The sequence below is a fragment of the Heterodontus francisci genome, chromosome 11, assembly GCF_036365525.1.
Source record: "Heterodontus francisci isolate sHetFra1 chromosome 11, sHetFra1.hap1, whole genome shotgun sequence".
NCBI classification, from domain to species: Eukaryota; Metazoa; Chordata; class Chondrichthyes; order Heterodontiformes; family Heterodontidae; genus Heterodontus; species Heterodontus francisci.
Window position 1 is genome coordinate 90,540,508 of NC_090381.1, and position 15,896 is coordinate 90,556,403.

Consider the following 15,896-nt stretch of genomic DNA (forward strand, 5'->3'; position numbering starts at 1 on the left):
TCCGGACGATTTGTGTCCCAAGATGCTGTGGGAGGCGAGGGTGGAGATTGCAGGGGCTCTGACCCTAATTTTTAATTCCTCTCTGGCCACGGGGGAGGTGCCAGAGGACTGGAGAACAGCTAATGTGGTCCCACTATTTAAGAGAGGTTGTAGAGATAAGCCAGGGAACTATAGACCAGTGAGTCTCACGTCAGTGGTGGGGAAACTATTGGAGAAAATTCTGAAGGAGAGAATCTATCTCCACTTGGAGAGGCAAAATTTGATTAGGAATAGTCAGCATGGCTTTGTCAGAGGGAGGTCATGCCTAACAAATTTGATTGAATTTTTTGAGCATGTGACCAGGTGTGTAGTTGATGTAGTTTACATGGATTTCAGCAAAGCCTTTGACAAGGTCCCACATGGGAGACTTATCAAGAAAGCAAATGCACACGGGATACAAGGTAACTTGATAAGGTGGATTCAAAATTGGCTTAGCTGTAGGAGACAGAGAGTGATGACAGATGGCTGTTTTAGTGACTGGAAGCCAGTGTCCAGTGGCGTACCACAGGGATCTGTGCTGGGTCCCCTATTGTTTGTCATTTTGTCATTTATATAGATGACTATGTGGGGGGGTAGGATCAGTAAGTTCGCGGATGACACAAAGATTGGCCGAGTGGTTAACAGTGAGGTGGAGTGTCTTAGGTTACAGGAAGATATAGACAGGATGGTCAAATGGACAGAAAAGTGGCAGATGGAATTTAACGCTGAAAAGTGTGAGGTGATACACTTTGGAAGGAGTAATGTGACACGGAAGTATTCAATGAATGGCCTGACACTGGGAAGTTCCGAGGAACAAAGGGACCTTGGCGTGTTTGTCCATAGATCTCTGAAGGCAGAAGGGCAGGTTAATAGGGTGGTGAAAAAGGCATATGGGACACTTGCCTTTATCAATCGAGACATAGATTCTAAAAGCAGGGAAGTTATGTTGGAGTTGTACAGAACTTTGGTAAGGCCACAGCTGGAATACTGTGTGCAATTCTGGTCGCCACATTATAGGAAGGATGTGATTGCATTGGAGGGGGTGCAGAGGCGATTCACCAGGATGTTGTCTGGGATGGAACATTTAAGCTATGAAGAGAGGTTGGATAGGCTTGGGTTGTTTTCACTGGAGCAGAGAAGACTGAAGGGTGACCTGATCGAGGTGTACAAGATTATGAGGGGCATGGACAGGGTGGATAGGGAGCAGCTGTTCCCCTTAGTTGACCCCTTACGAAGGGTCACAAGTTTAAGGTGAGGGGCGGGAGGTTTAAGGGGGATTTGAAGAAGAACTTTTTTACCCAGAGGGTGGTGACAGTCTGGAATGCCCTGCCTGGGAGGGTGGTAGAGGCAGGTTGCCTCACATCCTTTAAAAAATACCTGGATGAGCACTTGGCACATCATAACATTCAAGGCTATGGGCCAAGTGCTGGCAAATGAGATTAGGTAAACAGGTCAGGTGTTTTAATGCATCGGTGCAGACTCGATGGGCCGAAGGGCCTCTTCTGCACTGTATTATTCTGTGTTCTGTGTGATTCTGAATACAGGTGACCTGATGTGTGACACAGGAGCAGGACTTGACAGAATGCCATGCATGCCACCTGACATCATAGTCAGCCCTTTCCTGCTCTTCTTGGTCTTCATCTGCCAAATTCAGTGTGAATGGAACGTTGCATACAATCCCCAAAGTGCATGAAAACTGGAAAGCACAAAGTAAATTTGAACCAATCCACCTCCCCTTTAAACAAAGGCTCGACCTTTTTCATTGCAGCTCTCCAGCAATTGCTCTGCAAAATTAGCACAACAGATGAGCAATGTGTCACTCCTGCAACATGGGGCGCTTCCCACTTAAGGGGCCAATCTGCCGGTTTAATTGCCCTGGTTGAATTACTTGAGTGTATTAGTGCTAGTGATTAGCGGTTCAATGTCTTCATTCAGCAATTTAATTAGGTTGGAAATTTCCTCAGAGCTACTCCAGATCAATCGCCACATCTTCACCAGAAATGTACCAGAAACCACATTCACGTGTGTAAGTGGCTTTCCTGCCACAATTCCGAGGAAATCATGGTGGTGGAGTAGGAGAAGTGCTGAGGAAATTCCTGACCAGACCTAAGGAAATGGCTAGTAAGTGAACACTACTACACTAGCTTTCCTGGCTACTATGAGAAATTTTCTACCAGTGAAAAGTTTTATGCTGACGGAAATTTCTAAGTTCCTCCATTTTCTCACTAAACTGTTAGCATATCTGATTTTAGAAATGGTTTTGAGTGCAGTAATAAGAATATGTGAAATACAGATGAGAAAAGGATGCAAAACATATTAAGACTACACCTTCAAAGGAACCATGCACGATATACACAGTCATGGACTCTACCTAACATGATTAATCTGAGTGAGCTGAACATCTACAACTAAACCTTTCAAAAAGATAAAGTTCTCTGAAATTTCTTGCTGCTCTTCAGGAGTAATGAGTAAAACAATAGAAAGAAAGTAAAAGAAGGAATTTGCATTTATTTGGCTGCAGTTCAAATTCTCAGGACACCTCATGGCTAGTCCTTTTCTGCTCCCTGTTGGTCCGAAGGAGCTTATTCAATGGACTTCAGTCCTGTTGCTCATCAGAAATGTTTCTCATTCTTCTTTAAACAAATTAACTACTTTTGATGGCAATGTATTCCACATATCAATCTGAGAAAAAATACACGGTCCTGCTTATATCCTCTTACATTTGGACTTGCATTCTCTCGCCCTGTGCTTAAACTAAATATCTTGCTTCCATCCACATCAATGTCTTTCAGAATTTTAAAGCCCTAGATTAGGTCCTTACTCAATCTTAATTTCCCTTAAGCAACATATGCTTAGTCCTGAGACCTTTTCTGTATAATTTTGAATTTTAAATGCTGGAGCAGTCTTTTCTGAGTACTTTCAGATGTGTGAATGTCCTTCGAAGGTAGGTGATCCCAAACTGCACTCATGGGCCTGAATTATAACAGCCCTCGAGGGATGGGCAAGGAGGCCCCATAAAATAGCGAGCGAAGGCTGGGGGTGGACTGCCCGTTTCCTTCCCGATGCCATTGAATTTTGTCACAGGCGTGGAAGGTCAATCAAGGATGGCCTTCCGCCCAGAGGCCAATTGAGGCCCTTAAGTGGCCAATTATTGACCACTTAAGGGCCTCTTTTCACCGCCGATGGCATTTAACCAATAGTGGGCGTCCCTCCGCCACATGGGGAGGCCACCACTCCCTGCAGGTTGTGGTGGGGGGAGGGGGGGGGGCTTGGGCAATCTGTGGCCCACAAAGGGCCCGCGGCAGCAAAGGCTGCCCCCGTGCCAACAACCCCATGCCTGCACCAACCAATGTCCCCCCCCCCCAGCCCCTTGTCAGGGCCTGTCTGTGTGGCCCTGGCGAGCCCACCCACCTACCTTTATTCTGAGCCTCCAGTGGTGCACCTGGTCCCAAGCCTACAGCAGCCCCAGCAGTGGCCACCACCATAATTTGCAGACGCAGTATCCCCAATTGGCTGAGCCAGGGTTCCCCTGGCATTTCTGGCCCGGCGTTGGGACCCCCACTTCCTATATAAAATTCAGCCCTAAATGTTGCAAATGTGGCCTCCCAACTAAGTTAACCTATTGCTTTGTTGATAACAGCCTCACATTGACAGAATCTTTACAACAAATAGTTGATAATCACACATGAATCCTCCGAATTTTCTACCTTTGCTATTGGCCATCTACTCATTGTGAACATGTTTAATATTTCTTACTTAAATATACATTACTCTGCATTTCTATCCATATAAAAATCCATTTGTCATTCCTTACCATGTATGCTTAACTTATCCAAATCCCACTGACTTTTAACAATTTTCCTATCATTGTTAACTGGTAACATGATTTGATGTCACCAACACTTATTTTTAATTTGAATTTCTAATGTAAATTATCCCATTCCTTTTTGAAGTATCCCACTATATTGTTTGTAAATAGTGTAAATAGGAGGAGACTCAGAATAGAATTCAATAGAACGTCAGCTGCCATTACCTCCCAGACTTCATCCATGTATCTTCTATTTCAACTGCCAATAAAATGTTAATTACAGCTACCTAATTTGCTATATGAGCCTTAGTTTTTCCTTAAAAACCTCACATGTGGAATTTTATTAAATACTTTACAAAATCCAAATAAATCATAGCAACTGGATATATGTTACTGACTAATTTCGTTACCACATCAAACAATTTCAATGGATTTATGAGGCATGATCTATTAATCCTAAAACTGATTATGCTACAGCTTCTGAACTAGTTAAATAAATGGTAATAGCCTTCAATGGAATGCTTTTGAGGATTTTTCCCACTTCTGGTGTTAGTCAAAATACTCTGTAATCCCCAAGTGTATGTCCAATTTCTTTTTTGAATATTGCATGATATTTCCAATCATCCATTTTCATATTTATATGAGTGATATGTTGCTTTGTTTATGGAGCTTCTACAAATATTAACTGACATCATGCTCCACTTCCTTGCTGATTTCCATGGGGAATTCTACTGCATAGTTCATCTTGTCCAGGCATCCCTGTGGTCATTTAAATCTTATGCTTCTTCATAACATGCTTTACCAAGCTGTACATCTGTTTTAGATTCCTGGGACAATTTGACTAGAACTGGAACTTGCCTATGGTCTTCACTTGTGAAAACTGATATGAAGATTTCATTCCAACACCTCTACAGTTTCCTAGTTGATAGGTTGTGCTTGAAGAACCTGAGATTTCAAATAAACTCGTATTGGCCTATGCACCTTTGCTGCCCATGAGCTTTTCTGAGTATAATCAAGGTATCTAGTTAGTGTGTGACCTGCTAGCATCTGGAACAGAGTTACTTTTCTTATGGAAGCACATGTGATCTTGTTAGATGTTTTTGTTCATAACAGTTAGTGTTTGTAGTTTTGGTATAAAATGAAAGTTCAGAGCTGTTGTGTGACTGTGCACACTCATTCACTGTTACTATGAACCGATTTTGCCAGGCTTCCAGGAGACCGCTTAAATATTACCACTCAAGAATTGTAATCTTGTGTACTTTTAGGTTAATCCTATAATACGGCATGGATGTATTTAGTTATCAATGGAAAATTTGATTTCAAGAAAGAAAAATTGAAAAGCTAAATTTATTTACTTAATGACACTTGAGCACACACTGCTTAAGGATATATGATTCTGTTATAAGCAACATCTCACAAGCCAATAAATTAAAATAACAAAGATTTTGTTGTTACAATGGTGCCAAAATTATCCTTTTGATTTCAGTTTTCTTAATGAGTTACAGGTGTAAATGATTAAAAAGGGAGTATTCCTTTTCAGTGCTGTTCTCAATACTGTAACTCAATAGCCAGATTGCACGTTACATCTGTAAAACAGAAGACCAGGCCACAGATTTATTAAAATTACTGTTTGACTGTGACGAGCTAATTGTGTGTTGAGTGACTAAGGACTGAAACAATCCCTGCAGGAAAGGGCCAAATCTTTTAGCTGGATGTGCTTTGTGCCAAGGCCAAGGTGACCTACAGAGTATGAACAGAAGGTCTAACTTTTTGTTCAAATGCATGAATTTTTTCTTTTCAGCAGTCTGTGTCTTATCTTCTCCCATCTCTTCTCCTTGCCCTTCCATCTTTGTGAGCACTAAAAAACATTTCCTTGACTAAGAACAATGCCATATTTTTCTGCTACTTAGACATTACCTATACTACTCCTGGCCCAGTCCCTGGTAGATGTGTAGTTTGAACTTAAATTCTACCCCATCCAAGGTATACTGTATCTGCTTCATCCTCAGATCCACAAAATGGATCTTAAGCCAGTCACATTCACAGATCCCATTTCCCCAGAGCATCTGTCTCCCTGTAATAGTACTTAATAATTAATACATTTACATGCATTTTGACAGTGATGCCCTGACTGGCAAAGACGGCAAAAATAATACAACAAAATCAATAAAAATGTACTTTCAGTAGGGCAATAAAAATGTTTCCCACTTTTTAACGTGGAAACCAACATTTACTCAGTCAGCAAGATATGTTCCTCACCTCTCCTCCAAGTGCCCTGGGGAACGTTCAGTGTAGTTGCTGTTTCCAATGAAATTCCGGATTTCTGTAAAGTAGGAATCTTCCTTGTCATCCAGAATGGCACTGCTGCTATCTATTTCTGAATGTGGTGAAGATGTCGCCGTACCTGTTGAAAATTGACAACATTGAATGTTTTAATTTTTGGTTGGGGGAGCAGTCGCCTAAAAAGACAGGGGGTAACTGTACAGTCAAATGCTTGGAGAATGTTTTGTGTACAGTGGTTACATGGGAAAACTTGAAAAGGTAGAATTACAGAATTCCTCTGCAATAGCAAAGGTTAATAGCTTTCCAATCCCATTGAAATTAACAAATCAAACAGCTGTATCATGAGAAAATCTTAACTGTAAAATGTATTCCCCAGCATCAGAACCAAAATTTATCATTCCACTATTTCTGGAAGGAGGCATCAACCTATTTATTGTAAATGGATTAAGACCTCTATTAACATTTCATATGTATACATAAACTGATCAGATGCTAATAGTTTCAAGGCAATGATTTCATTGGCAGGTCATTAATTGCAAAGAAAAACAGGTACCCCTTTGTTTTTTGTTAAGAGGAATTTGATCCTCAAACCCCATGTTTACAAACAGCACAGTACACAGTGGTTCAATCAGTGATGCTATTATAATTGCCAAAAAATGCAAATAAAGTTCATAATTAAAGTTAAACTAAAAGAAAATGCACAGAAACAAAAAAAGTCTTGCATTGTCTTGGAGTTTCTAAGCAGATGTTTGGAATGGGGCTGTTCTTGTCTGCTCCAAGCACAGAATATGCCCAAAACCTTTGATATGGTAACAATTGCCCCTTTAGGATTTCTTCAGCATTAACCGCAGGGCTGTCAGAGCCCAATTTACTTTTCTTTTCCTTAATAGTTGAACTTTCATCATTGGTATTGTTTCACTGACAAGCATTTCCCCTGTTTACCACTATTAAGAGATGTCTGGCCAGAAAAGACAAAAAAAATTACAACTATAAAACACCAGCTGATAGTCTACTTGTCCAACACCTATTTTCACTGGACCAAGATGACATTTTATACTGGCTAGAGTCCAGTTATCCCATGTCAGTGTAATACTCTGGTTACAGGGCCTGTTGAGATGTGGTGCCAAAATAAACTGTGGTGATCTTCCTGTTTCTTGTAGCACATCTACTTTTGCTTAGAAAAGGAGGCAAGATAATACTAGCTGCAGTTTGAAAGAAGTCACATTTTGATCGACCAGTTATTGACATGCAATGGGTATGGTCAAAGCAGAATGAATAAAAACTACTGCATGCCATTGTCAGGTAAATATCAAGACACCTTGGCAACCATGTTGAGCTCTGCAGCCATGCTTCAGTGATGCAGATGCTACAATAGTGCAATTTAGAAATAATGTGGGAGTTTTAACCCATCCCACCCGGTTGGTACAAGGCAGTGAGTTGTTTAAAATGGAGCGTTCAAACTTACTACCCCATTTTCACTAGAGTATTGCTGGCCACCACTATAACTGCTCACTGCCATTCAGTGGCTGAGACACACACTGGAAGCAAACAGAGACTGAAATTTATGCAAATCGAAGTCAACACTGATTGGATTTTAACTTGGGCCTGAGTGGGGAAATTTCCCCTGGCAAATGAAAGCACATCAGAAGCTGTCAGGAAGATGAAGAGGCTCTCCAAGCTAAGTGGAAATCTTCCATATGTGGGACCAGGAGGAGTGCTCTGGGTCCCATAAGGAACGTCATCTTTATTAAATCTTTATTTTTTTATATTGCAGTTGTGGGGTGGGGACAGGATCAACTTTCATTTGTCAACGCAGGTCTGGCAGCCCTTTAAAAAGGGTGCCAGTGCCTGCGCAAAAACAGGCGACGCCATCGCCGAGGCCACCCCGCCACATGATTGGTGGTGGGGGCCACCCTGCATATTGTAATGAGCTGCCATATGCTAGATCGCGGCGGCATGGCGGTGTGCAGACTGCACGTGTGGGCCACCACTTTTTCCGCCTGCCACCGCTTCTGGTGACGGAAAAATAGAATCCAACCCTTTATAGGTAGAACTAAGGAATAGAAAAGGATCTAAGATTGTTGTGGGAGTTGTGTTTAGGACCCTGGTAGCAGCTGTGAAGTGGTAAATTGTATAAATGCAAAGATTAAATAAGTATGTAGCAACAGCAGAATTGCGTTAATGAGGGATTTTAACTTTCATATAGATTGGGATAAGCAGACTAGCACATGTCAGAAAGGTAATGAATTTCTTGAGCGTGTCCAGGGTAGTTTTCTGTAGCAATATGTCCTAGAACCAATAAGGGGGCATGCGATATTAGATTTAGTAAAGAGTAATGAGCCAGATTTAGTTAACAGTCTAACGGTGTGAGAATATTTATCTAATAGTGATCATAACATGATCGAGTTCAATGTTGTGTTTGAAAAAGGGAAAGGTGAAACAACAAGATTCTAGACTTAGGTAAGGCTGACTTCAATGGGATGAGACAGAAACTGTCCACAGTAAACTGGGCAAATCTGTTCATGGGTAAAATGACAAGATCTGTGGGAGGTGTTCAAAAGAATTTAATATGATACAAAACCAGTTCCACTTGCCAAAAAGGACAGCCATGGACAACTTAAGAGGCAAGAGACAACATAAAACTAAAGAAAAAGCATACAAAAAGTACAGATCCTGACAAATATGAAAGATACAAAGAGCAGCAAAGGGTGAAAAAACAGATAGAAAGAGCTACAAAAAAGGAGGATGGAAAGAAACTTGCAAGGAATATCAAAATCAACACAAAAACATTAACACAATTGCATTTGCAAAAATATGGGCCCCTTTAAAACTGATAATGGTAATATCAATGAAAATAAGGGATTGGTGGGCATGCCGAATAATTACTTTGCATCAGTATTTACAATGGAGGAAGGGGTCAGCATACCAGACATTCCAAGAAAACTAATATTGAATTAGGAATTCATCAAAATTAATATCAGAAAAATAACAGTAATAAAGAAAATAATGGCACTAAAGAGGAACAAATCCCCAGGACCAGATGGTTTCCACTCCAGGATTTTTAAAGGAAGTCAGTAAGAACACTGTAGATGGTCTAACTGTAATCTTCCAAAGTTCTCTCAATTGGGAATCATTCCTTTAGATTGGAAAATAGTGCATGTCATTCCACTATTTAAGGCACAGTTTGGGCGGCACAGTGGCGCAGTGGTTAGCACCGCAGCCTCACAGCTCCAGCGACCCGGGTTCGATGCTGGGTACTGCCTGTGCGGAGTTTGCAAGATCGCCCTGTGACCGCGTGGGTTTTCGCCAGGTGCTCCGGTTTCCTCCCACAGCAAAAGACTTGCAGGTTGATAGGTAAATTGGCCATTATAAATTGACCCTAGTATAGGTAGGTGGTAGGGGAATTGAGGGAAGGTGGGGATGTGAGAGGGTAATGGGATTAATGTAGGATTAGTATAAATGGGTGGTTGATGGTCGGCGTGGACTCGGTGGGCTGAAGGGCCTGTTTCAGTGCTGTATCTCTAAATAAAAAAAGTGACAAAGGGAGAACAGGATATTATAGATCAATTAGTCCAACATCTGTTGTTGAGAAATTGCTAGCGTCTGTAATTAAGGGTAGAGTGACTGAACACCTTGAATATTTTCAGTCGATTAGAGAAAGCCAGCATGGATTTGTAATGGGGAGGTCATGCCTGATGAACCTAATTGAATTCATTGAAGATGTAACAAAAGTAGTAGGAGGTAAAGTAGGAAATGTCAATGGATGCGATTTGTATGGACTTCCAGAAGCATTTGATAAAGTGCCTCATAAGAGACTGTTAGATACAGTTGAAGTTCATAGAATTGATGCCAAATTATTGACTTGATCAGAAAATCAGCTGAGGGGCAGGAGACAGAATTTTACATTGTGGCGGATGCCCCACCACTAGCTGAAAAGTCAGGGCGTGCCCGCCTCCACCAGGCCTAGAAGCCACGCAGCAACATTTCATGGCCCAGGCTCTTAATTGGCCTCGGTTGGGACCTTTGCCCCTCTGAGGCAGGAAGCCCCACCTCCAAGAGCAGCCAGCCAATCAGACGTCTGGCAGCTCTTCAGTTCCAGCAGTGCCACTGGAAGTGGTAGCCACAGCTGGGATTGCACCCAGCCAGGATCAACAAGCTCAAGCCCCGGAATGGAGGTAAGAGTGTGGGGCCTCGCTGGGGACAATCAGATGGGCCCTGGTGAGGTGGGAGTGGGAAAGATCAAGAGGGTGGGGGGAGGTGATCCAGTGGAGACAGTTTGTGCTGCTGGGAGGATCCTCTGCAGGGCACAGGATGCCCAACCAGGAGGCCCTCCCCCATCAAGCCCGCAAGGAGGCCACCCGGTGAAGTGTCCAGCCACCACTGGTAATATACCAGCGGTGGCAGGAGAAGGAGCTTAAGTGGCAATTAATTGGCTACTTAAGAGCCTCAATTGGCTGGCAGACCTTTCTCCACATACCCAGCCACTGGTATAATAACAGCAGAGGCGGGTAGGCGACAGGAACGGCACCCCTCGCCTCCCACTCAAATTCCCCACCACCCGCCTCCAGCCCGCTTATGGGGGTGGGGGGTGTAAAATTCCGCCAGAGTAGGCATAGTAGGGAGGTTCTCAAATTGGGAGATGGTGACTAGTGGTATCCAGCAAGGATCTGTGTTGGGGCCTCAACTATTCACTGTATTTAAGAACGACTTAGATGATGGAATAGAAAGCCACATTTCCAAATTTGCTGATGACACAATGATAGGTGGTATTGTAAGCAGTGCAGATGGAAGCATAAGATTACATGGACTCGATGGGCCAAATAGCCTCCTTTTGTGCCATTAATGACTCGATATTGATAGATTGTGAATGGGCAAAACTGTGGCACATGGATTTCAATGTAGGCAAATGTGAGGTCATCCACTTTTGACCTAAAAAGGACAGAACAGGGTACTTTCTAAATGGTGAAAAGCAATAAACAGCAGAGGTCCAAAGAGACCGGGGGGGCCATGTACAGAGATCATTAAATTGTCATGAACAGATACAAAAACAAATCAAAAAGGCTAATGGAATGCTGTGCTTTATATCTAGAGGACTAGAATACAAGGGTTTAGAAGTCATGCTTCAGTTATTCAAATCCCTTGTCAGACCACACCAGGAACACTGTGAGCAGTCTGGGCACCACACCTTAGGAAGGGTATATTGACCTTGGAAGGAATGCAGCATAGATTTACTAGAATGATACCTGAACTCCAAGGGTTAAATTACGAGGCGTGATTACAAAAATTAGTATTTCCTGTGGTTTAGAGGATTAAGGGGTTACTTGATTGAAGTTTTCAAGATGTTAAAGGGGCACAGATATTGTAGATAAACTATTCCTGATGGTTGGGGAGTCCAGGACTAGGGGGGCATAGACTATAAATTTGAGCTAGACCTTTCAGGAGTGAAATTCGGAAACACTTCTACATGCAAAGGGTGGTTGAAGTTTGGAACTCTCTTTCATGAATGGCAATTGATGCTAGATCAATTGTTAAATTTAAATCTGAATTGATGGATTTTTGTTTACAAAAGGCATTAAGGGATATGGGATGAAGGCAGGTAAATGGAGTTAGGCTGCTGATCAGCTATGATCTAATTGAATGATGGAAAGGCTCAAGGGGCTATATGGCCTACTCCTATTCCTATGTTGCTCCTAGGCAGTCATGGGCCATCTGATTTTGACGTGGCCACTTGCAGCTGAAGTCCTCATTAATGCCGTTGTCATTCCTAGTCTTGTCTATTTCAATGCTCTCCCTTGGCCCCCTTTCTACCACCCTCCATTAACTTCAGTTCATTCAAAACTCTGCTGCCCAGATCCTATCCTGCACCAGCTGCTGTTTACCAATTTTCACCCGTCTTTGCTGTCCTACATTGCCTCCAGTCCACCAACACCTCAAATTTAAGATTCTTATCCCTGTGTTTAAAATGCTTCATAGCCCTGCTTAGGAACCACACTCTAGCATTCCTTCATTAATCCCCTCTGCTGCACCACTGCCCTCTCCTCCCTAAAATCCACCTTATTGACCAAACTTTTTGTCACCCTATCTAATATCTCCTTTTTTGGCTCAGTCTCCACTGTTTTTTGATTATTCCTTGGTGAAGGGCTTTGCAATATCTTTCAAAATAAAGGCATCAATATAAATGAAAGTTGCTGTTACTTAATCATTTTGCTCCTCGTGTCTGCCTCCTGTCTCGTACCACTGCCTGATTGAAAAGGACAGGGAGATGATCTGCTTCCAGGCTTATGCCAGTGTCATGCAATCTTCCTCCTTTTGCAGGAAGGATTGGGATCAGACTGCACATGTGGAATCCAGACTTTAATTAAGCTATTTTCTTTTTGAGAAATAACACAATGGAAATACAACAGTCCAAAAGTTCAAAGCCCAATGTCTCAGTTCTGGTTGCATACCTGACATGTTTCCATTCTCATGTTTTTTCAGATGTCTGTCCAGATTGGTCTGTTGACCAAAGCACCTGTCACACAGGTGACACTTGAATGGTTTTTCCTTGTTGTGAATGTTGCGAACATGCCGTTGCAGATTGGAAGAGATACTGAACGAGCGGTCACAATATTTACACCTTTAAAAAAGAAAGATGCGGTTAAGTAACATTTCTTAAGATCAAGAACTGTTCATGGTTTTGAAAGCCCTTGTAACTTTTTCTGTTTTGAATTTTAAGAAAAACACACAAGATACCTTACACATTATGCCAGCAGTAGAAATCTTGTTCAATATAATGCCTTGAATCGAACTAGCTTAAAAGAGTTAAATGTACATAAGTTTTATTGAGGACAGTGTCCAGACAGGCTCAAAATATTATAGGATTTAAAGTAAGTAAATCAACAAAAGCATACATTTCTTTACTGAGGATAAGTGTTGGATAAGCAGTCTCAACTTTATTTCAAGACAGTGATCATCTCTTGTACTGTTCAAAGTCATTTTTTCTTAATGGCTGACTTCTAAACCCAGTGGCACCTCAGAGTTCCAAAGTACTCACTGGAAGCCCTTTGGAGACCAGGAGATATGCAGTATATTGGTCACATCTGAGAAAGAAGCTTTTAACGCTTGGTTCATGAGATTTGGTTATAGCACTCGGCAACCCATACATACCAACCTAACGCACAAGTGCTGTAATTTGGTTGTAGTGCACCTGACCTGCCCTATACTTCAATCAATTTTTGATATCTGCACTTGTTAGGTGAATCCAGGGAAAGCTGTGGTTAGGCTCTTTATTTTTAACCAATATTCTTTAGGTCTCTGAGTGGAGTGATTTATGGACGGTAGAATATTTCCTCCAGAGTAAAGGGGAGGGAGTGAGGAAATAAGCAGTTTCCTCCTTCCCCAACTAATGCACCTTGTATCTACTGAACATGAAGGATCCTCAGGATGCCTCCACGTGAAGTTCACGAGGAAGTGTGAGATAGTATTAAAAATACACTGGCTTTGGAAACAAATGAGCACTTGACGGTAAGAGATCATTAAATCTATATGTCGATAGGTTAGATGAAGTAGGGTGGGAGGAGGATCGTGGGGAGCATAAAGATTGCATGAACCAGTTGGGCCAAATGGCCTGTTTCTGTACTGTGTGTTCTGTGTAATTCTATGATTGAAACCTCTACTCTAGACACACAGATGGCAATGCAACATTGAATCATACAGCTGTGTGCTGTGCTCTGACAGATAACTTGCTACACAGTCTTCCGTATGGAAGTTAATCCGTCAGGGCACTTGGCCCAGATGTACTTGTTTCTTCTTTTCTGTACGTATGAATATGCAGGGCCTCTGTGATTTAATATCTTTGGTAACACGACACATTTAGAAATTGGTCAGCTTGCTCTATCCCATGTGATGCAGCTTCTAAAGAATGACAAACAAGGCCAAGATTTTTCATGCAAAATTATGTCCAATGATTACATCTTTTCTTCTTCCACGATTAGACTGCTCAATTGCCAGTCCCAAAGGAAGCTCTGTTATCTTCCAAGAAAGATTGCAATAAACAGAGTAAATGTTTAATTCTGTGCCAGTGGATGCAGTTTAGTCTATCAAGCTGGTACTAGAGGCATCAGTTTTCATACCCTGTAGTCATTTAGAATCCCTTGGGCCTTTACTGTATTTCTCCATAAGCTGTTACACAGACAGAAAATAATTATTCTGACTGCTGTTTCTGGCAGATCGCCAACAGTCTTCATCACCCTTATTTTTCAACTTACTTCCTCTCGATGACTTCAAAAAAATATATCTGTCATATAATGAAGAATGGTGATTTTTCATTGCGAAAATTATTTAATACGGTACTAATTGTTTCAGTCCCACAAAGCATTAGAAAACATATAATCTGCGTCATGCTTGCAGTTATATATAAACCATGGATAGTGCAGTCTGGTTCCACACAGCCGCGCACACTCAGGAACAGCACAGCCTTGGGGGCATGCCGCATGGAATGTCCCAAATCACTTTTCTCTGTCTTATCGCTGAAAATCTCTTTGCTGATTGCACAGCCTACAATTTGGATTGTACAGCATTTTAGAGTCTTTCTACTGTTACAAGAATCTCTGTAGTCATTAACCATGGGTTGCCCTTGGCTGGACTTTCCATAAGCAATCTCTACTGTTACATTACGTGTACAAAGAAGATGTTGCAGAGCCCTGTTTTTCTCCTAAGGGTGGAGTTGGTGGGGGGGGGGGCGTGGGGCAGGGGGTAAGTTCGAAGCAGACAAATGATTGTGTGTATATGTGTAGACTGAGTTAATTAAATGTCGCAAAGTATTATCAAATAATGAAGCAGATTTTCAACTGGCTGCCCAAGCATCAAACCGACGTTGCGGGTTGGCTGGCCACTATAGAAACCGCCCAATTTTCAGTTCAAATCAGCGGAGGTGAGAATCAGGCCGTTTCTATTTTGGGCTACTGATCTATGATGCCAGTTTGATGCCCGGGGCAGAGGGTGGGGGTGCGCCAGTTGGAAATCTACCACAATTTGTTTGTTACATTTGCACATGTGTTACTGGTTATGTCTCTGTGAAGCAGTATGGCTTTACAGTCTGCAAAGAGGGTAAGTGGATTAACAGATAACACATGGTCCATGTGATCTCCTGGATAGGTTTTACTCGCCTGAGGGGGCTGGAGAGGAATTTTCCAGGATATTTTTTCCTTTAGCGGCCCTGAATTTTTCTCTGGATTTTTGTCTCTCCCGAGGGTTAACATGGCTGCAGTGGGTGGGTTTATGGGGGGTGGGGATGGGAAAGGTGCATGGGCAAGCTATGAAGTGTCCAGTCATAATGAAGAGGGAAATCTTATCCAGAAGGTGGGGGTCTTGACGTCTGGAAAAAGCGATGCTGAGATCCCCGCATTCCTCTTCTCCGAAGGCCCGCCAAATCTAGTGCCAATCAGGCACTTACGTGGACAGCAGCGGGTGTTTTACAGGATCAAGGACCCCGTTGCCAGAAGTCCCGTCCTTGGAGAGGTGCCAGTCGATAAGAGGCCAGCAGCTGCAGCGCCACTGAGGAGGTGGTGGCTGCTGCTGAGAAGCACCTACCGGAAGCCGAGGAGCTTCGCTGATACCAGGCCTCAGGTAGGTCAGGACGGGAGGGGTCTTGCGGGGTAGGCGTCGCAGGGGAGGAGGTCAGCAGCAAGAGCAGGGTGGTGGATCTCAGCAGTCTCTCCCCCCTTCCTGATGCCGGGTCCCTCCTTCAGGCACTGTGCCTTTAAATGAGGACCACCAACCGCACCCCCCCCCCCCCCCTGAGAACCCA

The 15,896-nt window shown here is 42.7% G+C and overlaps 1 protein-coding gene across 8 annotated transcripts in view; it reads right to left on the minus strand.

Moving 5' to 3' along the window:
• The window catches only part of mecom (MDS1 and EVI1 complex locus), an 815,679-nt gene that overhangs the window by 20,613 nt on the left and 779,170 nt on the right, over positions 1 to 15,896 (minus strand). For all 8 annotated transcript variants that reach the window (XM_068042483.1, XM_068042482.1, XM_068042481.1 and 5 more), the window contains 2 exons: positions 12,556 to 12,725; positions 6,086 to 6,230 (listed from right to left, as the gene is read on the minus strand). In XM_068042483.1, coding sequence (XP_067898584.1) covers positions 6,086 to 6,230; positions 12,556 to 12,725 — 315 coding nt within the window. The remainder of the gene's footprint in view (positions 1 to 6,085; positions 6,231 to 12,555; positions 12,726 to 15,896) is intronic.